This window comes from Alexandromys fortis, unplaced genomic scaffold, assembly GCF_014885135.2.
Source record: "Alexandromys fortis isolate MF-2015 unplaced genomic scaffold, M_Fortis_MF-2015_v1.1 scaffold_3, whole genome shotgun sequence".
In the NCBI taxonomy this organism is placed as follows: Eukaryota; Metazoa; Chordata; class Mammalia; order Rodentia; family Cricetidae; genus Alexandromys; species Alexandromys fortis.
This window is the reverse complement of record NW_026067909.1, coordinates 29,672,953-29,698,157: the sequence shown is the minus strand read 5'-3', so window position 1 is coordinate 29,698,157 and position 25,205 is coordinate 29,672,953. Positions and strand designations below refer to the sequence as shown.

General features: G+C 50.1%; 1 protein-coding gene across 1 annotated transcript in view; it reads left to right on the top strand.

Moving 5' to 3' along the window:
• Col4a2 (collagen type IV alpha 2 chain) overlaps positions 1-25,205 on the top strand; it is a 134,995-nt gene that overhangs the window by 60,809 nt on the left and 48,981 nt on the right. Inside the window, exons 5-6 of the mRNA XM_050137125.1 lie at positions 24,516-24,650; positions 24,921-24,965. Of these exons, the coding sequence (XP_049993082.1) occupies positions 24,516-24,650; positions 24,921-24,965 (180 nt within the window). The remainder of the gene's footprint in view (positions 1-24,515; positions 24,651-24,920; positions 24,966-25,205) is intronic.

The window sequence follows — 25,205 nt, the reverse complement described above, 5'->3', positions numbered from 1 at the left end:
AGTGTACAAATTAGAAGTAAAGTTTGTCAGGTAGTTCAGAAAAGATATTGGCATCGTCATATCCTAGCATGCCATATCAGCCCACAGACCTAATGAGTACCTGCTGGGTAGCTTCTTCACATGGAAGAGAAAGCCCTGGTCTGTGACACACATGTCTAAGTCATCACAAAAGAGAAGCCCTCTAGAGTGATCTTTTGAGTCCAGGGTTTCTAGGTAGAGTTCTCCTGAAGGTGCTGGCGAAGGTGGGGTGTTCAGTGGGACACCTTTGCCCAGAAAACTTACTTGAGTGGACCATCTCAATACCCAAGCCCATCAGATGTGCCACGCCAGCTGGCACTTGCATGTCATGAAAAGAAGCCTCGCAGACATCCAGAGAAGGCTGGTTGGGGTCATGAGAGTGGAGGAGTCCTGAGCTGAAAGCCCACCAGCTCCGGCCGACTTACGCTGTCTGTCAAAGCAGGAGATCTGCCGTGCAGGCAGACAGCACCCCTGCAGGAAAATCAAGAACTAGCCCAGCTTGCTGCTGGTCCCCAGCATCCCAAACTGACCTAGGCAGCTGCCTGCCTGGCTGCTGGTGGCACCAAGCAGGGAAGGAATACAAGTGGCCCAGCACAGACAGAACCCTGAGCTCCTTTCTAAGTTTAGAAGACTTCTGGGATTTTGGGTTTCGGCTGTTCTAAATTCACGTCAGCCTGGAAGACTCAGAGGCCAGCAGCGAAGCCAAATAAGCAGTCTTTCCTGGCAGACCCCAGCTTGAAGTCAGGCATCTGAGGCTCCTCCTTCCCAGCCTTGCTCACAGAGCAGCAGCTCCCCCCTTCCACATTCCACCCCCACCTGGCACCCTCACCGGGCCCGTGGAACACTGGCTGGCTAGCCAGCCCTGGTTCTGGCTTTGCTCTGTGCTGGGCTCAAGGCCCTTTGGGTCTGTTAAGTAGCGATGTTGTCATAGCATTAAGAGTGTCCACCCTTAGCTTCTACTCGCCTGCTCTCCGACATAACCCTCTGGGGTTGGGTGCAAAGTCCACCAATTGCACCAGCAAAAATAGTCTTTCTAGTATCCCTAAGCCATCATTATTGTGAAGAAAATCCAGTGTTTGCAATAAAACACCAAAAATGGCCAAGGAGAAAACTTAGGGCCAAAGCTTGTCTTGAGCAAAATTCCTAAGACTATACCTCGGTGGCCAAAGATAAGCTGTTACGTTCTTATTTATATGCCCCCTGAAACCCTAGACAGCTCCTAATAGCTCAGCCCTGCGCTGCCTGCGGGCACTGCCCGCATCGGTCTCCTCCGGGAGGCTGTGCCGGGTGTGGCTCCCGCTGCAGGCACTACTGGAAAAGGGAAGGTTTCTAGGGTGCTGGCACTGCCACCTCTCTGCCCGAAATGCAAGGTTTATTTTTACTCACTGAATGAGAAGGAGAGCTGGTCCTGCCATCCGTCACACTCAGCTCAGTTGCCACATTTTTTAAGCTCAAGAGTAAGTTGAATTACCGCTGGGAGGAAGGTGTTTATAGAATAGGAGCTTTTGTCCGTCAGACTGCAGCGTTCCTTGCCCTTAAACCTGGCACCCATCAACAAAACTTCCACCTGGTGAGTCAGCAGAAAGCCCTGTGCCCCTCACAGGCACCAGGGTCAGCTCGTTGCTGTGGGTGGCGCAGACTCCACTTTAAATATAACTCAGGGGAAAACTCTGACGCCAGAGCCCATGCATGATGGACAGAGTCACCCAAACTTCAGAGGTCTGTTTGCCGCTGCCTCCCGGTCCTCCCTGCCTCCTAGGGACAGAATCCTCGTGTTGCCCCACCGGCCGTGTGTTCTACTCTCTCTGCTCTGCACCCCTTTGCTGTCATCTGCTCATGGCTCTCCTCTCGGAAGTCCCCTCCCAGCCCCCCATGGGTGTGCTCATGCCCCTGTGCGCTCCATCCAGGGTGCTTGAAACTGGCTGGCTCATCACTCAGCTGCTGGCTCCGGACCAATCGCCCTCCCTTGTGCATGGCACCTCCATTTGGGCTGATGGGCTGATGGTGGTGCATGACATTTCTACAGCTCATTCAGGACATTGTTCTAGGCCAGTGTGACGCTGTGGCGGGGACCCGTGAAGACAGTACAGATGCCAGCCACCCCGCCCCAACATCTAAAGTAGAGAACTACTGGGTTACTGCATATCTCAGTGCTTAACAGGGCTATGGTCTCCCTCCTTTCCCCCATACACCCATACATACACCACATACACACCACACACACTGCATGCACACACACACACACCCCATATATACATACACAAGCATACACACACACCACATACACACACCCCACATATACATACACAAGCATGCACACACCACATACACACACCGCATGCACACACATACACTACATACACACACACAAGCATGCACATGCATGCACACACACACACACACACACACACACACGGACCACAGAGAGCTGGAGTGAACACACTTTATAATTGAAATCACAGGGATGAATAGAGATGAGCTCATAACCATCGAAGTCATGAGGCCAGCTCTTCACATGGTCAGCCGTGCCTCCCTGCATCTGCCTTATGGTCCACCAGATTCTCAGCCCAAGGCGAGGTGACACGGGGTGACGTTCCTTTGCAGGCGTTCTCAGGTCGCCTGCTCTTCCCCCAGGATGTGAGCAGCACAGGAAAGTGGATCCCGGAAGTAGGCTCCCACAGGACGTTCTCTGGGCTGGCACCTTCACCTCTGCCTGTAGAGACAAGGGCAGCCATGTGTGGACACAGCGGCCTTCTTTGTGGCATATATCCAATACGTGTTGCTTTGGACATTTCTAAAGTTAAAACTCTGAAGATGGGGATGGATGTGTACCTGTAATCCCAGCATTCAGTGGGTTAAGGCAGGAGGGTCAAGAGTTCAAGGCCATCCTCTGCTACAGAGTAAGTTCAAGACCAGTCTCGGCTACATCAATATTTTCCTCTACATGAGACTCTGTCTCAAAACAAAACTGTTTAAAATTACCTCATTCCTCCAATAACCCCCACTTCCCTCTCAGAAAACTCCTAAGTCTAATAAATATACATTAGCCAAACATTTCTAGTCAGCATAGCGTGTGCTTGCTCAAGCCAGTTCAATTTTATTATCTATCTGTTTTACTTAATATTGGGTAATTTGGGGGGGAAAAACACTTAAAGGGCTCTGTCCTCATTATTCTATGTGTATTATGTGTGTCCTGGGCATCTGGTCCCACGCTAGACACAAGAATGTCAACAGTTCTAAGGCACGGTCCCTTGTCAGGATTTAGTGCTCTCTGGAAAGGTACGGAGAACAATTGCCCTCGGGAAAACTGGAGTTCCTGGAGCTTAAGAAAATTTACTTCCAAGGGAGATGGCAAGGCCACCATCCTCACACACACACCCAAGAACATAGTGACCCAACCAAACAGTCTTGGGAAATTGAACCAGGAGGACTCTGGACAGACTTTCAGATGACAAAGATAACAAGGGGCCTTTGAGCACAGGTGAGATCTCTGAAGCCTCGGGTCGAAAGTCTCATCTGCCCATGGTGCTCCGTGAAGTCATGTCTCAAAACTTAGCGATAAGCATTCCGATCTGTGGTTTCTGAGTTCAGCCTAGCTAGTCCACAGAGCAACGGAAACGCATCCTCCTGGGACGGGGAGGCTGTTCTCACAGCCTTTGACTCCATTGATGGTAATTCTCAATGACGCGTCCTCAGCATGTTTCTCAGAGAGGAATTCTATACAGAGGGCTGTGCATGCCTGAGAGGCCCCCTCAGACAGCAAGGACCCCAGAGAGCTCCCCTCACATCCAGCTTGTGGTCAGTGAGCCCTCTTTCCCATGGTATTCTGAACATTTAGGCTTGTTACCAAACTTAAATCAAACCCTTGTTTATATATTGACAACTGTTTTCTAAACGGGCGCGTATCAAGTGGAAGGCTCTTGTTTGTGTCTCGCACTATCTTTTCTGCTGTTTATTCAATATTTGCTTCACAAGTAAATTATAAATGTGGGTGAGTGAGTGGGGTCAAGACTTGTTTGGGGGGCATTTCCTCATTTGTGGAGAAAAAAAAGTGCTCACTTTTAGTAGCTCTCTGGGTCGGTTTTTGTTGTTTGGGGTTGATTTGGGGAAATCGTATAGGAAACTGTGCATCCAGAACCCCAGACTGACTACAGTTGGTTTCTTTGTCCCCTGCTTAGTCGAACTCCTGAAAACATAGCTCTGGCATCTCCTGAGCTTTGCAGCAGGGTGAGGCTTTGGGTTTGCAAAAGAACCTTTTTCTGCCGAGTCAGCAACCAGACAGGAGCACCCAGACTACCAGACTGAGCCAGGTATGGCTGCCTGGCATTCTGCGGAGTCTGTGGCTATCTCCAAACAGTCCTGGTAACGATTCCTTGAGTTGAAAGAATTCCCAGAAAACTCACAACGCATTTTTGCATTGTTCTTCAAGTCCTTAGGGATGACTTTTGGAGAAGAAATTGAATAGAAAGGCTCAGATCCAGGACCTGGCAGATCTTTCTTTAAGAATGGATCTGCCATGACCCGGCCCAGTGACCTTGCATAACCCTGAACACCAGGAGCTGCAGAGTTAGAACCCTGTTCAGTAGGTAATACTAACCAAGTTGTTAGAGAGGTTAGGGAGAAAGGGACTCTCTGGTATCCAGGGTATGACAGTGGAGACAATGGAGACTCATGACCATGGCTCCTTCAGGGACATCCCCCCCCCCACCCATCCTAGGAGAGGTCGCTTTGTTCTTCAGTCTATACAGTGTGAGCACTAATGGGTTCTCTCCAGCTCACTCTAGAAACTTCTTAACCATTCTTTGAATGTCTGTCCTCCTTATATGCCCATACAACTTGAGCAGCTTGTAGACTTCTCTCTCTCTCACACACATACACACATGCATGCACGCACACACACACGCATGCACACATGCACACACGCACACACACACATCCTGTTCCCTCCCAGGGTAGTTTAATAAGGTTTTCAACATTGAACGGCACAGATGACAAACTTCAGACTTAAGATTCTAAAAGAGAAAATGGGTTGAAATCCTGACAGCCTGGATTGATCAGGGAGGAGGAAAAAGAATCCACATGGAAACAAACAAATGAATGACAGGAGGCTTGAGGCATAATCGGGAAGACTTCAAGGGAGCTCAAAGAACGGCACGTACAGCTGCAGGTGACTGCTGCAGGCTGTTCATCTGCAGAGAGTGAGAGAAGTAAGCCTGGCCAGGACATCCACCCTCTGAAGGATCCAGAAGGGAAGGAATAAATTGGAGCTGAGTGAAGAGGCAGCCATGGCTAGAGCTGCAAGTCTATAGACTCTTCCTAGCTCTCTGCTTGAGCCTACACTCAGACATGCCCGTGACTTCTTCACCCACAATGGTGTCCCTTCCCCAGCAGAAAGAAGCCCATATTAGTGCAAGGCCTGTCTCATTCCTGTTTCCTCAAGGGACGCCTGAGAATCCCCTCCACTTCCTCCCTTTCCTTCCCACCCCTTATCTAATTGTGGCAGGAGTAATTATTGGGTATTTCCTGCCCTGGAAGCATCTGCTCTTGTGGGGGGCCCCCATGTCCTTCTTCCTTTAACTGCCCATTTGTCCTTGCATAAAGATGGGGAGGGTGGCTTTTATCCCCAGAAAGTGAAATAAGAATAATGAGGTTTGTCCACGAGTCCAGGAAGAGGCCAGCGCGGGTAGCTGTTGGTTTCTGTCCTGGCTGTGTGGCATAGCTTAGGAACAAAAAGGATATCATCATCAGTTGTGTGAGTAAGAGGCTGAGCAGCCCTCCGTGGGTCCTTCCTTTGTGGGACCTTGCCCTGGATAACCTCTGAAAATGGGGAAACTGCCTACAGCTGTCCATGTGCGGGAAAGGCTGGGGTTTACGTTGTTGAAGTCGCTGGAGGCCTTATGTTGCGAGTCTCTGCAGTTCTCTGCCCGTTTTAAAACTGACCAAAGGTGGAGATGGATTCCAACTGTGAAACCACACCTCATACCCGCTTGGTCTCTAGCGACCGGCTGCTGTCATATCTAAGTCATAAGGCTTGGCCGCCGTGGGCTGCAGTGCCATTAGAAGGCTTTCTGCTGATCCGCTACAGCGTGCTGTAAGCCAGTGAAGAAGAAATGACACTTCCATTGAAATGTATTTGAAGCATGGCAGGGGGTGGGGGGGGGGGCTGTGCGTGCAGGAACGTGCACCGCAGGGTGGAAACTTCCTGAATGAAGAAGATAGGCTAAAGAGACGCTGTGTCCTTCCCCTTGGCTATCAGACTGTTGAGACAGAGGACCCAAGGAACTGGAATTTGCTGGCGACGTCTCTCTGCTGGAGAATGAATGCTGGGCCTCTGGTGCGCTAAACATTTGCTCCTGTGTAAACATATACGCTACACCCCAAAGCCGCAGAGCAATCTGAGGCATCCCAGCCCCTCACTCGGTCGTTAGCCAACCTGTTGCTCCCTCCCTTTCACTGAACCCTAGCACAGCCAGGAGGTGACTCTTCCCCCTGGCCAAAGCATGGAACGAGACCCCACCACAGCATCCAACACAGGAGCCTAGGTCCACGCAGGGCCCGTCGCACAGGCGTGCTGGCAGCCACCCACCTTCTCTCCATTCCTGCCGCTGGCTGACAGATTTGGTTGTCAGTTAATCGCTCATTCTTATACGAGTCACGATGAAAGCGTGAAGTTTGAGGGCATGCGGGGAATCACCACGGCTTGTAGAAAGTGGGCTGTGTGGTGCAACTGAGGACCTGGGAGCTGGGGAATCCCTGCATGCTCGGTTTGCCACCAAGCCCATGTTCCCCAACACAGGGCCAGCACATGTCTCCTGGCCAATTAGATCTCAAGGCAGAGGCTAAGAGGATGCTCAGTGTGGCCAGCATTTTCCCTACAATGGCTCAGATGGGCAGCTTCAGAGAGCCCCTGAGACCCAGGTTTTTTCTGTGTAGGGACAGGCTACCCTTCCTTGGGCTGGGGAGGAAAACTGCTGTGCTAAGGGAGAAGGCTTCAAGGAGTTGGTTTGCTAGAGAGACACTCACAAGCTTTGGGCCAGGAACGTGCCACAGTTTCAGGACCTCATCAGTCTGTGGGCTCAGTGTCTCGCTCTCCTCACCCTCTGCCCACCCTTCCTCAGTCTGCAGTTCCATGAGGGCTGACACGTTTCATTCTTCATTTATCCACCAGCCCAGAGCTTGGGAAGACACGCAGAAGTTACTCTGATCCTGCAATCAGAGGGTTAAGATGGTCTCAAAAGAGCACAGGTTGGGAGTGGGAAGCCTTCAGCTGCCCCCACGCCCTGGTACTCCCAAACCATTTATTTAGGGACTTGCCTTTCCCCACTGAGGCAGGAGCCCCACGTGCGATAAAAATAAAATCTGGCCAATCAGAAGGTCTGTGGACAGAGACAGAAAGTCTGCCCCTTGCCTTGGATTCTCTTCGTGGAATATCACACATGCCCCATCCCTTCTCGATATTTAATTGACCTAGCTGAGGAGGACCTAAAACTCTTCACAGGTGTGTACCGCCACACTCCACTCTGGGCTCTAACCCAGAGAGTGCTGTGCATGTCAGGTACTCACTATGCCAGCTGAACCCCCGCGCCCCCTTCCCCGTCCTCTTTCCCAAACTCAACTAATAATCCCAACAGGTAAACCCTGAACGCCTTGTAATTGGATCCCATTCTGACATCCATTCAAAGTCATGACAGAAATGGCCGAGTGCCCTCCTTCACCCACTCTGTGTGTCGAGAACGTGGCAGGTGATTGGCTGTCAGCGGCTCGGGACACAGTAACATCAGCATCATAAACTGCCCAGGAAGGTTTCAGGAAAGGGACCTCATCAATGTTTGAATGTTCTGTGGTTTCATTTTGTGGTTCCAGCCAAGCCCCTGAATTCCCCAAGTCCTGAGCCCTGCCAGCCCCAGGCTGACCATCATGACTAATGCTGTTACCCACAGCCTTACCATCCTTGGTCATAGAGCCGCTCCAGCTGCAGCAAGCCTGCCAAGCGTGCAGGGAACCCGGCTAGCAGTACAGGACATTCGGAGGGCTTTTGGAAAGGTTCCCCCCGCCAGCTGGCTCTCCACCCCCACAATTATCTGTCTGGAGATAAGTCTCCCATGCTGGTCATTCATGGCTGCGTCATGGGAGTCTTGGATACAGCTCGTAGCAGGGCTCTGCCAGACAGGTCCACAGAGAGGTGGCCTGTGCTGACCTGGAACCAAAAACGCCCCCACAGTGTCCTAAGACATCCCTTGGCCTCTGTGTCCGAGATCTGTCATTCATTTGAATGGGTTCTCAGGGTCAGGTTCTTTATATGTGGTAGCTTGCTTAATATAAGAGAGAGGAAGAGAGGAGAGAGAGAGAGAGAGAGAGAGAGAGAGAGAGAGAGAGAGAGAGAGAGAGAGAGAGAGAGAGAAACGAGAGAGAGAGAGAATAAAAATGAGTCTCTATTTCTCCTGTCTACTTAGTGACGAATGCATAGTTTCCATTAGTAATGCATTAAACTCTTTTTACTTTTTAAGAACAGTGTAGGTGGCGTATTTCACAATCTTGGCAAGGCAGACATGACATTTGGGGAGTAAATCAAAATTGGAGGCCAGAAGTATTGGCCCAGACTTGGACTGCCACTTAGGGAAATATAGCAGAGGGAATCGGGTGAAGGGGATGGAGGGCAATCTTCTACCAGCTTCCCTGGGGATAAATGGTCCTTTGTGGAGATGAAGGGAGTGGGAGGGATCAGACCCACCCTGGTTTTGGAGGTGGTAGGTGGGCAGGGGTTATGAGACTCCTCCACCCTGTTTTGTTTTGTTTTGTTTTATAGGCACACATTTATTGTTTTGCAACTTTGACTTCAGTTGAGATTCTCTAAAGTTAGACCTCCACAGCCCTCTGATGTTGAGTGGAGCGAGGGGCTAGCATTGGCTTGAAAACAGCTGTAGCCTGAGAAAAGAGCCTTCCACCCTGGGAAAATGGCAAACAAATGCAGACCACAAAAAAAGAGGGGGGCAGACCACTAGGCTGGTCAGTGTGCCGAGGGCTTTGATGTTATTTTTAGAACACGAAAATCTGAATCAAAGTCAGATTTCACTTCTCCTCCTTCTGTTTCCTCTTCCTTGTGCCGTCCCTTCTTGGAAATTCATTTCCCTGCCGTTTTTACGTCTTGCTGTGCGGGAAGAGACCGTCACTGCGAGGAAACACATTGCCTATTTAAATGGTGTCAGTAAACATAAAGAAATGGACTTTTAGAGAAAAGCTCAGAGTCCCCGTTCCTCATAAACGGGCAGAGGAAGTCCCAATCAACGGTGCCTGGAACCAGACATCCGGCATAGAAAGGGTAGAAGCTGGAACCATCAGCCAAGTTAACATGGCAGTTTCTTCAATGCATCCTCCTTCAGGGGACCACATGCCTATAAAACTGTTTTCTTCTTTAGTTACATAAAACTACTTTTGTTTTTTGCTCACGTCAAGAATTTTATTATTTTTTTTAAAAAAAAGTCAATTGCAAATTCCTGCCAATTTTTGGTTGTAAGATTTTTTTCTAATTGGCAGTAAAATTCAAAGAATGCACACATTGGGGTGCAGCTGCTGAGTGCCTGGCGTTCTGGTAACTGTTGTAAAGGGAGTATAAGAAACAGATAGAAGCGGGCACTGGGGAGATGGCCAAGGGAATCGGTTACCCACCTCCTGCACAGTTCCCAGGACTGACAACCCCTGGAATCCCAGTTGCAAAACATGGCTTAGAGCAATCCCAGGGGGAGTCATCCTTGGCTACAAGTGGGTCCAGGCCATCACGGGCTACACCAGATTTTTTTTTTAAACTACTTGAGTGTTAAATGTCGTGGGCCAACCGCAGACCCTACCAAAGACGCTAGTCCTTCCCTGAATGATGAACTGAGGAGGACAATGCGGTTTGCACAGATGGTGTGTTGAAGTTGGCCTCCAAGTTTGTCTGGCCCCGGACCTGTAGTTCTGCAAGTCAGACTCTCTCCGCTGGTGGCTTTCTCCCAAATGACCAAAAACAACGGTGCCACATTGAGTCTAATCTTGTGAAACCGTTCCTCCTCCAAGGCATGTCATATTCCCTGGGTGACAGTGCAGTTTTGAGAAATACATGAAAAAAAATTGGAACTTTTCAAATATCGCTTATGTTTGGGGAGATTTTCCATGAAACTGATTGAAATGTAGACTCCCACACCCTGACCTAATGGACTTGCGTCCCATCATCTTCCTGGCAGGAAAGCTGTAAAGCACCTGTTCCTCTCCGAGGGAAATTACACAAATGCTGGCCAGGTCTGTGTGGGGCTCATGCTGGTGTCTCTAGGCTGGCGCTTCCAGAAGATCCCTCTGTAGAACGTGCCATCAAAATTCTCAATGACTTGAGTAATGTCCCCAAGGCTAAGAGAATCTAATGTCCTTGAATGTGGGCCACATTAGCAACAATTCCAGTCACCGTGTGGAGCAAGCCGAGTCGTTCTCCACAGTGCTCAGCCAGCTGGAGTTCTGGGCTTCACGAGGCTTAGGTGGAACATTTGTGCTAACCCGTCAGTCACGTCCAACAAGTAGATCCCATCTCCCCAGCTACTCATACGAAAGTACATTTTGTTTGTAAAGGCAGTCTTGCAAGCACCTCCCGGACCAGTTTTTGTATGGAAGAAAGTTCTCCAGCAGATGCAATATTTAAATGAAATCTGAGATGTTTTCTAAACATTAATTCGCTGCCCTTCTGTCCAGAAAAGAACTCTATCTTTCCAGAGAGACTCTGAGTTGATCCTTATTAGTGAACGGCCCCACCTCGTGTGGAAAGTCCTTTTCATAGGTATTCAAACAGGAGTTCCAGGTTGTCTCTAGAAAGTAGGAAGACCCTTTGTACCAAGGTCACTAATTTGACCTCCGACTCCATGCGTGTAAGCCTCCATTTATTAACGTTTCTGTCAAAACATCCTAAACTAAGAAAATGGTCACTGTGACTTTGACATTACTTTCCAAAGGAGGGAAAGTTTCACCTGTGGACCTGGAGGGACCATTTACAGCTGAGTGAGATCTGTATGAGAGAACAGAAAAGGCAGTGGGTAGAATGTGTGTCCTAGGTCGCTGTGCACTCTGGGGATTTTCAGACACAGTGCTCTGGGCTCCCAGGGAAGGGTCTGGAGGTCACCCCACCAACAAGCTTTGCATTTTGTGAGTTTAACAGAAAACTACTTAAGAAGGAAATACATTTCTTAAATCAACTTGTTTCCCAAGAAGGAGATACAACCCTTGGGGCTTCCAACGCCTCCTAACGAAAAACATCTGTGGGACTTCCGGAATGTTCCTCAGGCCTCGAGCACACACCCACACATTTCCAGTTCTTTCCTAACCATGAGGTTGGCTTCCACCGTCTTCTGGTTTGATGGCCAACTCTTCCATCCGCTTGTTCCATTCCACCTTTTATTCCGACTTTGTGTCCCGTGTTGATGTCACAGCTGGGTCTCTGCTATGGAACAGAGCGGGGCAGCGTCTTCATAGAGCCTGTCTGTGAGGAGGGTGCCCTCCGGATGCTCACAGGAGTCACCCCATCTCGAGATGGTCTGATCCATGCTTTTTCAAGCAAATAAGAACATAATCATACAACACAGAGCACGTGTGTGCCACAGAAACCCCAGAAAGGGGTTCACCCTGTGGACCCAGGGAACCTGAGGTGTTTCTGGGATAGTAGGATTCGAGTTGTATGTTTGCCTGCATATATAGAATGAGCACAAATGCTTTTTTTTAAGCTTCTGCAGAGTCCGCCTTCATTTTAGAAAGTGCTCAGCTGTGCTCCTTTCTCAGGAGAGCGATCCTTGATAATGACGCCAAGTGTTTGCTTCACCACCGCATAGATTCTGAAGGACTGTTGATCTAAAGGGACTTGAAAACCCCAGCTTTGTGCCTCAGAATGGAGGTTTGGGGGTTGGAGAGATTTAATGAGGAGCACTTGCTAATTGGCTTAGGTCCCCAGACCCACATCCTTCTGTGACTCCAGCTCCAGAGCCTCCAGCGCCCTCCTGTGGCCTCCATGGGCACTGCACACACAGTGCTCATACACACACACACACACACACACACACACACACACACACACACACGCAAGCAAGACAGTCCCACACCCAGGCACCACATATTCACCACTCATGGAGGGTTCTCTGCTTTGCAGGCAGTGCCTGTCTCCTGTGCTCACGTGGACACGTTAGTGTCTCTTTCATCAGGGCACTAACCCATTTATGGGGGGGTCTACCTTGTAACTTCAGCCCCTTCTGATAGCACCTCCTTTAATGCTAATTAGGGGGAAATTCACTTCTGCTTGGGGGTTCTGCACATATTCAGACCAGAGTAGTTTCTGTCCAGATGATACAACTTGGCAAATAACATAAAAGTGATGGATTTCAAAGCCATTTCCTTTCGCTGTTTGGTCTTTTACGCTAACACTTCTGGGTCAGCTGAGTTCTTCTGACATAAAGACAAAGTGGCAGAGTGTGCAGCCAGAGGAGCCAGACTGAGGTCTGAGGGACAGCAGCATTTAAAGAGCCCAGGAAGAAATCCAAGAGAGAAGAGGCAGGAGAGGTCCATCAGGGCCATATGCCACCATGGCCAGCTCAGTGGGGTCTTTTAAAAGCAAAGAGCTTATGTTACCACCCACCTGCGAATACATTACACTGAAGGGAACCGGCAGTGTCCAGGGGGCACCTTCTGTGGTCTTGCTTTGTGGGAAGGGTCACTGATGACCAACCAAGACAAGAACAAGCAAGTGAGGGCTCCTTATAGCAGCAAAGGGTGCTGTGCTGAACCTCTGTGCCAGGAAGGAAGACCACAGCCAGCCCATGGTAGTCAAGGCATTGCCTCCCAGATTCTTGTCCAGCACATCAAATCCAGAGTGATGCTACTGTTTTGCTTGAAAAAGATTAATATTTAGATCACAGAAATCATTGCCAAAGGAGCGGCTAGTAAACTCTCTGACCGCATGAACCAGAATTCCCAAATGTAAGCCAGATCGTGGGTTGTTGCTCACAACCATGCATACATCTGCCTGAGATCAGAGAGTCGGAGAGGTTCGCTCACCCTGGGAAGCTCCCAGTAGATGTGTTGAGGGCTTTAGAGAGAGGGAGGGGTGAGAGCCAAGTGTGGCCCTCAGCAGTCACAGGTGAAGGACCCCAGTGCTGAGCTCTACTTCAGGGTTAGCGTTATCACCTGGTCTTGAAGAGGTTACAGGCTAAGAATGTGCTGGTAGATTAGGAGTCGTACCCAGGGACCATTGTGTCCAGTTACCTCCCTCGAACACAGGCAACACCAGTCACCCGGTTGCACTAAGGAGAGCACCTATAGCTGGCTGTGAGCTTCTGCGATAACAGGGTTTTAATAAGAAACTTCAGGTTTGGGTTATTTGTGATCTACAAATAAGCCAAGGAGCTTTCGCCCCGGTACCTCTGGGAGCTTTTTAAACCTAGTGCTGTGTGCGTACACGACGGAGTGGAGGAGGGAAATATGCCACAGCGTGTGCGTGGAGGCCAAAGACCACTCCGTGGCCTCAGCTTCCTCCTTTGAGGCTGACCTTGGTCCAACAGGCTTGCTTTTCACACACCATCTTTCTGCCTTACCAGCCCAAACGCGGCTTTCACCAGAACGCCTACGTTTTGCTTTCTCTCACGCTTTCTTTCTCTCCTTCTTAAATATTTTTCACACCTTCGAAAGGTAAGACACATAGAACCGTCCACATGTATGTTTGTGTGTATGTGTGCACATGTGTACTTAGATAAATAGGCAAGTGATATATGACAGATGGTAGATACATGGCAGAGATGGACAGGTGACAGAAAGAAGCATAGATACACATGTGGTAGATTTAATAGAGGATGGACAGATGAGTAGATGATGGACAGACATTTCTCCTGAGAGTTCTGACTCCCTCTATGAGCAGCTGACTGCTTGGTTGTCTTGCCTGCTAGAAGGTGGATGGAAACTGGTCTTCCACGCTTGCCTAGCCTCGGTGATCCTGAAGGGCTTTGCCGCCTGCCTGTTAGGAAGGAAAGCACTTGGACTGACCCTGCATAAGCCTCTGGTGTCCTGGAAGCACACCCCAGTGGTCCTGCTGGGGAGGAGGACAGAGCAGTTACAAAGGGATGCTTTCTGGGCATTCCAGGCAGTTAATGGAGCAGCCAGGTGGGGATAGATAGACAGGATTCATGTCAAACATCTAGTCAAGTCACCTTTGCAACCACACACGCCCCCAACACACACACACACACACACACACACATACACACACACATGCATCCTGCGGCCTCTGCACTGCACTGGCCCCCTCAAGATGAAAAACAGGTTCTTAAGGGATGTACTAGGGAAGTGTGAGAAGCAGCTAAGAAACTAGGACAGTATCAAAGAGGACTTATCCCAATATCAGCTCAAAGAAAAAGCAAGGAGCAGCCTTTCCAGGGAAGAAGAAAGAAAAAAGAGGAGGAGGAGGAGGAGGAGGAGGAGGAGGAGGAGGAGGAGGAAGAGGAAGAGGAAGAAGAAGAAGAAGAAGAAGAAGAAGAAGAAGAAGAAGAAGAAGAAGAAGAAGAAGAAGAAGAAGAAGNGAGGAGGAGGAAGAGGAAGAGGAAGAAGAAGAAGAAGAAGAAGAAGAAGAAGAAGAAGAAGAAGAAGAAGAAGAAGAAGAAGAAGAGAAGGAGGAGGAAGAAGAGGAAGAGGAGGAAGAGGAGGAGGAGGAGGAGGAAGGTGTTTGCAACAACTAGGGCATCATTAGAAGTCATCTAGCCACCAAAGTACCAGGGAGCTCCATAGTGGCTAGAAGGACCGCACAGATTTAAGTTAGACATGACACAGAGTTCCCTTGACTTCAGAGAGCTGTGGAGGTAGCAAAGGGGATACTGGGGTGTGGTTAGGGAGAGGAAGCCCAGAAGCTAACGAATGGGTTATTACAAGATTTGGAGCAGAAGGTAATGGCACCTGGAGGAGATGCGAGAGGAAAGGACAGCGTGGGGATGGGGGGGGGGCAGGAGCTCCATTTGAACACAGATGGATCCTTGGGTGTGAGCCAAACACCAGCAGTGTCTCTGCTTGTCCTGAATTGGACTCTAGAGTCTTTAAAAGGGAGATTCAGGGTTACTGTAGGACACGGGGCCACAGGGAATAAGGCCTAAGTTGGATTTTCAACATTCTGTGGTTAGGGATCTGTGGATGTTTGGGCGAATGTCCAGAAGTGGGGGGGGACCATTGAGAGTGAGGGTGATGTCCTAACAGGGTTTCGGGACAAGAACTGAGTTTGGCTAACTCCAGAGTTCCAGCTGACGGCCGCTGAGCCAGCACCCGGGCAAAGAGCTTGTTTTAGGAAGGAAGGCGGCAGAGCAGGGCGAGAGGCCTTCAGCTCAAGTGCTTGTGCCTGTTCACGCTTCACAGCAGAGTTTGGTCCAAGGAACAGCAGGAGAAAGGGATGGATGCTTCGGGGGGCCATCTCTGAGTGAGGAGCACATGAGTTCCACCAAGTAAAGGACCCACAGTCACAGCTGGCCATGGGAAGTCAGGGGAGGCCTTGGTTGCCCCTCCACTGCTCTTGACCCTTCTGCCACCGCAGATTTCCTGTGGGCATGAGTGGTGTCACCGTTGAGTCTTCCTTGGCATGCCAGACTAGCCAAGATGGCCGCGCTGGACCATCCTTGGGAATCGGGATGGGACTGATGAGGTATACATGGCTGTTCCTGTGCGGACAGACGCCTACCCCTGTCTCACAACAAGCTAGAACACCAACGGGAACCCTGAGCACGTGGAAGGTGAGGACAGGCACACACATGGATACTCCAACAGTGAGAAGTTTAGGTCATCTCTGAAGAATATCCTAAATGCCAAAGAAAGCCAACATCTTCAGTGAAGAGTTTACCTTCTCCCTGGCTGCTCACGAAGGAAATCAGGTGCATCCCATCTTGATTACACAGAGGTCACCGACCCTTTGTCACACTTATGGTCAGGATGAACCTCGGGAGGTTCAGCCATGCTCAGTGTCTACTGCCATTTTGTTGAAGAAAATTGCTACCTATTTTTCTTCTTTAAAACAAAAAAATGCCATCAAAGGTGGGACTTGACACTCTCTCCTGGTCTCAACAGGAGCTCCAGGCTCTACAGTGAGGTGCAGACATACATGCAGGCAGAACACCCATAAAGTAAAATTAAAGAAAATAAAATAAAAATGTAAATGTCATAGAGGGAAAGAATTGGGATGTAGAGCTAGAGGTGGCTCGGCAGTTAAGAGCACTAGCTATTTTCCTAAAAATCCTGGATTCTTCCGGTCCCAGGATCCATGTGGCTGTTCACAACTGTCCCTAACTCCAGTTCTGAGAGATTCACCTTTCTCTGTAGGCCTTGGGCACTGCTTACGCACGGTACACATGGATACATGCAGGCAAAACACTCATGCATACAAAATAAAAAGCAAGTAAAATCTTCAGAAGGAAGGGTAGAGATGTAACTCGGTCGCTAAAGTGCTTGCCCAGCATCAGAGCCCCAGTCCAGTCCTCAGTTCCTGCTGTGGAGGCAGGAGGATCATAAGTCAGTCATCCATTGCTGCAGGGTGCATTTGAGTCCAGCCTGAGCTCAAAGCCCTCCTCAAGAAAAAAAAAAATAAAGGAAGAAAGGAAAGAGGAAAGAAAAGAACTTGTGATGTGTCCTGAGAACATGCCCTGCTGAGTAACCCTCTGGAATGCAGAAAAGTGTCACTGGGTCTCAGGCCTCCTGTCTGGGTAACTGAGCCATCCCTGATCTCCCCACAGACTAGATGGAAGACTGGGCTCCTGTGTTCTGTTTTCATTTTTGGATATGCGTTCCATGTCATCCATCAAGGGTCATCTTAGATGGAAATCAATGGGGCGGGGGGGGGGGGAATACAGGACACCAGGGAGTCACTTGCAGGGTCACAGTTGGCTGTGAGCTCTGCCTCTTAGTCACTGCCCAGAAGACAACCTCAGCCTGAGGGATGGGACGGTGTCATAGAGCGGTTCTGTAGGGAAACACAGCCCTCAGGGACTGGAGGGTCTTCTTGTGAGACTCACCCCAAGGAGCAGATCCTTCTAAAGGTACAAGGAAGAAAGGCTGTATGTGACCTGGTGTGGACTAACCACCAGACTTCAAGGGTTAGGGCCTGAATGTAGCCCAGTGACAGAGTTCTTACCTACCACATGAAGGGTGTGGGTTCTCTCTCCAGCAAGGGGCTGCAACTTCAGCGTAAATGGTGTGCAGGGTGCCTGCCTAGCATACAAAAGGCCCTGGGTTTGTCCCCAGCATGGCATCCAGCATCCACTGTGCATGGGGACTCACTGTTATCCCAGGGGAGGTAGAGGCAGGAGGAGCAGAAGTTCAAGGTCATCCTTGGTTATGTAGTATTTGAGGCCAGTCTGGACTAGACAAGACCCTGTCTCAAAACATCAAAATGGCAAATAAACAAAAATGCTTAAAAGGCCACATCTCTCTGTACGAGGCATTCTCAAGCTTTTAGGTTCAAGTGACACACACTTAGGTGCCTTATGGTGGCTCCTCCTTCTCCGGCGGGGTTCCAGCCATTCAGAGACTGCAACAATCTCCTCCCTTCTCAAGTAGGTCATAATAGCCAAACAGCATGTACGGCCACCATTGCTCTGCTCCCAACCACCCAGAGACCCCGTCTGCCTTCAGGCTGTCCACTATCTGTGGTCTGCCTCCCAGCCTCTCAGTGAGAAGTCACTTTTATACCCATTTATCTTGCTCATCACTTTTATACCCTTTTATCTTGTTCCTAAACCACACTGCTGCCAGCTGTGTGCTGATAAGCCTCTGTGTGTTTCTTTAGGACTAAACGCCTGCCGTGCCAGCGGGGCAGAAACTTCTGTCTACGCTTCTTCCCCCAGCTGTTTGGAAGACACTCCTGTCCCCATTAGTCACACCTGCCCTGCCTTGCCTGGTTTCACACCTCAGTTCCGGCTCAGCTCTGTCTGCAATGAGCATGCTTAGGCTGCCAGTGGGTCTCCAGAGCCTCATGGCCACTTCGCATGTGAACTCACTCTCCCAGAATGCACAAGGCTAGCTGACCAGTTTCCCGCCTCAGTTTCCCCGCGAAGCATGGGCATACTAACGATATGCGCTCCTGGCCTTTGTAGGAATTAAAATCTAATGTGTTAAACCACAGAGAAACCCTGTCTCGAAAAACAAAAAAAAAAAAGCTGGAAATGACTCTAAGCAAGAATGCCCCAGATCCAGGCCTGTTAAGTGTGTTCTGACTGGGTCCCGGGGAAGAATTCAATCTAATGTCACATAAAGTTACTGTTACATGGGCCGCCAGGGTAAAGACTGAGTTCAAGCACTCTGTCAAAGGGGAGAGGAATGTGACAGCCCCTTGGACTGACTGGAGCCAGGCAGTCACAGTTTTCCTCGGGATTATTCCTAAGGAAGGTTAGCACCCATGACAAATGAGGGGCTTACCCTCTTGTCCCCAAGAAATGAGTCATGTGACCCTGGAGAGGCTCAGAGCCTTCAAGTCAGAGGGCAGGTTTCCTAACAGGCCTCGAGGCTGAGGCCGGCTGCCGCCTGGTGTTGACCACTCAAATTGCATTTTCATCCCCTGGCCATGTTCCTCCCACCAGGAATGTTGACTACATTTCAAAACTGAGATGCTCAGTAAACATTAAAATTCTTCCTTTTATAGATTTTTGCAGGCTGATGTCGGTACACACCCCTGATTCTTTGAAACTCTTGACCCTCCCCCCCCCCAGTTCTACCCATTGCTGAGCACGTCCAGCTCACTGTGGGCCGTTGTCCACAGAGCAGCCAGGTTCAAACATTACCAGCCCTGAGCCTCCTCGAAGGAGGCTCATCCAGCATTCCACAGCCCTGCCTCACCCACACCTCAGCTGCCCACGACATTTCATTATCTAATCAGATGCTGAGCGTGGTCTGATACACAGGCCTCCTTCCATGAGTCTGGGTGGTCTCCCTGATGATTTCATCATGAGAGCCTGGGCAGCATTCCGTCTGCTGTGCAGACAGCTAGGCCAAACCTTCCATGGAGCCAGCAATCAGCAGTTCTACAGGGCTGGTGTGGGGCTAAGGCAAGAGGAAGTATTTCCTGAAAGGCTCAAAGGGTCTACAGAACTTGCTGTAGCCGGGACAGATGAGGGTGGTGCGCCTCCTCCAAAAGGCATCCCCCCTTTGGCCAAACCTCAGAAACTGCAAGGTCGTTATAGTGGTCGCCAAAGGGGTTCAGACTGGGGGTGTAGATCAGTGGCAGAGCACTTGTCTCACAGGTGCCAGACCCTGGGCTCAGACCTCAAAACCGCAGAAACAAGAGGAAAATGCTCTAAAGATGGAACCGTGGGAAGAGCCAGGTAGCGGCAGGGCAGACCGTGAGTGCCTGGCCGCTCTCAGGCTCTCAGTGGGAGGAAGCGCTACCAGGATGCCAAGAACTGCTGAGGAGAGAGGCTGAAGTGAGACGGCCCGAGCTTCCCAGGTACACAAATGCAGAGAAGAAGCTGCCAGAGGCTGTACTAGAAGGATGTCAGAGAGCCCTTAATCTAGTTAGGGCCGGCCGGACTTAACTAGTTCAGAGCCCTTTTGTTTTCAGCAGGATTTGGAGAACCAAACTTTTTAATCTTGTCGACTATTTTGTTATGTGATTTTTGTGTCTAAGAAATCTTTTACAACCCAGAGTTTCCCTGATGATGGTGGTGGTGATGGTGATGATGGTGGTGGCGGTGGTTGGCTGGGTTTTTTTTTTTTTAATGTTTATCTCTTTCATTTGAATGTGATCCATTTCAAGTGCAATGTTCCTGTAGAGTCCTGAGACTAGAGCTGAAAGTCTGCTTCCTCACATGGGTATTTTGTTTACTTTAACATTTTTATTACACACGCACACATAGACACATGTATTTGTGGGAGAGGGGCACACTCGTGCCTTGGCATTTGTGTGTGTGTGTGTTTCAGTCAGAGAACAACTTTTGGGAGTCAGCTCTCTCCTTCCACCGTGTGAGTCCCAGGGATGGAAATCAGATTGTCAGTCTGGACAACAAACACCTATGCCCACTGAGCCATCTCACCAAGCCCGGCTGTTCTTTACGTTTTAACTACAATCTGCTAAATCATTTGGAGAGTAGTTCTGAGGCCCTGATCATCCTGCGTCATATAACGAATCCAACATTGCTTAGTGTGTCCTCTCTAACTCGCACTGCGATGATCTAACATGTTCACACGCGTGAACTGGATATCCTTATGAACACGAGAGACCATCTGGAATTCTGGGGTAGAGAATAAGTCTCCCCGATCCTGAAGATGTCCACCTTTGCGGGTGTCTCGCATATTTTCCAGTGTGTGCCACTGGGCTTACAGAAAACACAAGGACTTAGGGATTCCCCAGGATCAGCAAGAGCCATGGTCTGCTGCCCTTGGAGGAAGGGAGAGTCTGCAAGGATCTGGAGAGGGCAGGAGGGTCTGTGACTAGTGCCCCGGGAAAGGTGAGACAGGAAGGGTCAGCTTGGAAGGAGCGGGAATTTCCTACCATTCAGCCTTGGGCTTTGCGTCACCGGGGTCTATTCTGCTCTAGCAGGAAAGGCTGCAGCCGGACTGAGCATCCTGCTGGTCCTGTCCTTGGAGACAAGTGTTGGGGCTTCTTTGGCCTTTGTCCTGATGTCCGGGCACATCTGCATGCTCACAGTCTGATGACACATTGCCCTGTTTCCAGATGTGAACTTTTCCAAGTTCAGGAGCACTCTCAGAGGCTAGGAGACTAAGCCCACCTCCTGCAGAACCAACGAACTTAATAAAGTTGGCTTTGAATTTGGCCCCGCCCTCTGCCAGAAACGACTGGTGACCCAGGTACACAGCAGCCATGACTCCAGAAAGGGAAGAACAGGATGTCAAATGGACAAACCCCTGTCCTGTTTATTCTGTCTCGCAGGGAAATTTTATTAAAGTTAATATTTAACTGACAAAATGTGTTTACCCACTGCCTGACTCAAAAACCAGACCTTTCTCTGAGCTACGGCTTAGTCCTAAAGAGATGTTTCTTATTAAAAGATAACCATCTCCTCCCATAAGTGCCCAGTGGAGGGGCATGGGGTGATAGGACATGGAGGTATTTCAGCAGCAATGCACACAGGAACCTCCAGGGACTGTGTGAAATACAGATTCAAGTTCCACAGCCATGCCTAGGATGCTGGACTTCTAATGAATTTAGCGAGGAGTTGCAATAAGTCCACACAGAGACACAAAGACAGAACTCAGTCAGCTAGGAGCCAGGCAGACAGCCCTCAATGCTGATGTTTTCTAAGCCTTTCTAAGCCTAGTTATGGCTCCTCCCCACCGGTGCTCGGTCCTTCTCCACGCCATCACCAAGGGAGAAAATGGGATTGCTGCTGTTGACCCTCTGGTGGGCCACCTCCCTGAGATGCGTGGTGGAAGGATGGTTTTCATTGTCCCGCTTCCTGGGAAGCCCATCCCTGTGGATAGAATAGGATGGAAGTGGGAGTACAGCAATGCTCTTATAGGTCCTTTGTAGTGTCCCGGGCTTGTAAGGTCCAGCATGTGTCCCTCCACTATGGAGATGAAGGCTGCGGGAGGGAGGAGATCTTCAGGGACACCGCACGAGTTGGAAGAGCTTTGTGGGTTTGGGAGTTTGAGGTTGGTGTGTGGACACCTTCTCTCGGGGCAGTTTTATTTTTAACCTCTTTATACAAGGAAAGGAAGAGATGGAAGTCAGCTTTCAGGGCTGGACTTTTCATCAGAGGATGGAAGCGTCTGCCACCGCTGATTAGCACGAAGGGAAACCCTCATCACCTGCGTGTGCAGCTGCTGCCCACACTCCACGGCACACTTCCCCACCAGGCAGGACGTCCTGGGGAAAGTCCCAGCCTGCTGGTCCAGACACACCTCCCAGGAGCACACTGGGGTGTGCACAAACGCCCAGCCAGGCCCAGGCCCCAGCATACATTCTCCCCAGATACCCCCTCCCCGTTCCCGGAGAGAAGCAGCCTGGATACTGTGGAATGTTCTAGTCCATCAGCACTCAGGAGAAGTTGTTCACATTGACAAGATCGGCTAGAGCCTAAGAAGAAAAAGATAACATTGCTGCGGGTGAAGTGAGATTAGAGCATTTCTGGTAGGACCGTGAAATGGTGCAGCCACTGGGGGAAATGTTGAGTCGTAGCTCAGAAACATAAACGTGGGACTGTAGTGGGATTCGCTGAATCCTGAGAATAGACACTGAGCACTGACAGGAGGAACTCGGGCAGATGCTCGACAAACGTAGCAGAAGTGGGATGGGCCAGCGGGGTGGCTCAGCAAAGAAAGTGTGTGCAGTGCACCCTGGAAGCCTGTGTTTCAATCCCCCAGGACCCATGGAAAGGTAGCCAGAGAGGCCTGGCTCCACTAAGCTGTCTTCTGACCTCCAGATGTGTGCTACAGCTTACACACCAGCCACACATACAGAAACACTCAAATATGCCCATCAGCAGAGGAAAGGACAGACTGTTATATTCATACAAAGGGAAAATAATCAGCCATGAGTATGAGGTTCTGGTCTGTGCCGTGGTGTCGATGAGCCCCCAAAGCATTATGCTAAGTGAAGGAAGCCAGACTCAGAAGGTCACACACACATCATGTGACTTCATTTCTGTCGATTTGTAGAGCAGGGAAACCACAGAGACAGAAGGTGGCTGCCAGAGACTAGGGAAGAAGATTGGGGAGGGACTGCTTAATGGATTTGGGTTTCCCTCTGAGGCCAGGCAAGTATTTTGGGTCTGGATAAAGGTGAGGATTGCGCGGTGAGGGAAACCACTGGGTTGTGCAATGAAGAGGTGACAGTGTGCTCCAGAGAAGACAAGACTAGAGCTTACCCCGGAGGTAGACACCTGTCCGAGAAGAGCAGGTTAGAAGACTGCTGGCGGTGGAGGAGAAAGGATCCACAGGGCATGCTCTGCCTTTCCTGTCAAGGGGGCCCAGGAAGGGGTATGAGCATGAGGGACAAAGGTGACCTGTGTATTCCCCAGGTGTGGAATGATTAACCTCCCTGGCAGACTTGCAGGGTGTGAGCAGTAAGGATAGATGCCACTGTGAGAAGCGTCCCATGCCCCCGGAGTGATCGCTGTAAACGCTGGCAAGGGGGGGTCTCCACCTGACATGGGGAAATGAGGGTTCGCTGCATGTGTCTCGTTCCAGGAAAGCTAAATCCGTTACCACCAAGAACTAAACCAAGATGCATGTGACTAGAATAAAAGGCCCACAAGAGTCAAAGCCAAACTATGCTCTTGTCCCAAACACACAAACAGCCATTACACCAAAGTGCTTCAGAAGCAGGGTGCAGTCAGTGGTCCTGTGTGCAGCGCACAGGGCCACTGTCCTCATGAGAAGCCACACAGTGGGACCCGTCTCCTGTCTGTAGTGTTCTTCAAAGTGGCAAAGGTCCATGGACTCCACCACTCAGGATGCTGAGTCTGCCCCGCCCTGGCTGGGCATTTGCTGAATGGTGCGGCATGGCTGAATGATGCTGAAAGGCATGACGGATGGGGGAGGGGAGCCCCATATCTGCCACTCAGACACTGACCCAGATGGAGCCCCAGGGACCTTCCCAGACTCCCCGTGGGTTGAGGAGGTAGGGTGCCTGAACTCTGGGGTGGATTTCTAAGTCACTCCTACCCATCTCTGTCTTCAAAGAAGGGGACTCTTCCACCCACAGACCCGTGACTCCTACAAGAACCAGGAGAAGAAAGGCATGATGAGCCCTGAGTAAGGTCTCCCTGCTCCTGGATGGCACCTCCATGACATCACCCCATACCTCACCTCCTGTGAGACTTGTCTTCTCGTTTAAATACCGTGAGGCACTAAAGATGGCCTCTCAACACTCAGTAAAGACATGCATTTTACAGTAAAGACTGTCCGTGTAGGCAATGGAGGAAAAGACCAGAAGCAAAGATGGACAGCTCCCCCTGTCCCCGGGGCAGCTCAGGGATTAGAATTGTGTCGGTACACAGGTCTTGACTCCTTCAGCGACGTCACATAAATTGGACCCTTTAGTATTTGCTATTGCTGATTATTTCATAAGCATATTTCTTTGGAGTTCATCCCTGTCGGAACATGTGTCTGTACTTTCTGTTTAAGGCTGAGTAATATTCCATTGTAAGGATATACTATGCTTTGTGTAGCTCCTGTATGTATTATACTGAAAAGATTGCTGGGAGCGTTTTACCTGAAAGAGACTTTTAAAAGCCAAGCATGTTGATTCTGTCATTGCAACTCAACATTTGATCACTCACCATCAAACTCATCTATCAAGTCTCTCATTTCCATACTGGACACATTTCTCCCGAAGTTCTCTGACCTCTTTCCTCAGCCAGTGAGCCTTCTGTGGTGACTCTATTAGAAGATGGCCATTTTTATAACGTTCCTGGGGATGGTAGATCTTGGAGAATGGGAAGTATGGTTTGGAAAATGATTGTGACTGAGAATGCATGCCTGATTTTAACTGTGACGCTGAACCTATGTTGTTCCCACAGGGTCAGCCAGGGGCAGTGGGCACCCAGGGGTACAATGGGCCTCCAGGGTTGCAAGGCTTCCCAGGTCTACAGGGTCGCAAAGGAGACAAAGGTGAACGGGGAGCTCCTGGGCCGACTGGACCAAAAGGAGATGTGGTAGGTGTCGTGGCTGGGGTCCTCTGCTGTGGGTGGCACTGGGTGTCCTGGCTGGGGTCCTCTGCTGTGGGTGTCACTGGGGGTCCTGGCTGGGGTCCTCTGCTGTGGGTGGCACTGGGGGTCCTGGCTGGGGTCCTCTGCTGTGGGTGGCACCAGAGGTCCTGGCTGGGGTCCTCTGCTGTGGGTGTCACTGGGGGTCCTGGCTGGGGTCCTCTGCTGTGGGTGGCACTGGGCCTTTCTGCTCTTGTTAATTGTTCTGATTCTTCCCAGGGGGCGAGAGGCGTCTCTGGATTCCCGGGAGCCGATGGAATTCCTGTAAGTGTTTGGGAAGATGAGAGGTTAAACATTGTGTGTGTGTTCCAAGCAATGCATTTGTAACTTAAAGAAACCTTTGAAATGAATCGGCTGCTTTGTTTATAGCATCAAACGGGGTGGGGGTTTCTCTGTGCTTGGCTTTCTCCTGGATTCCAGACAAACAATGGGTTTCCTTCCTGAAGGCCCTTATAGATAGGGTTGCAGAACCACGTCTACTTGGGTAAAACTTGACCTTGTTAG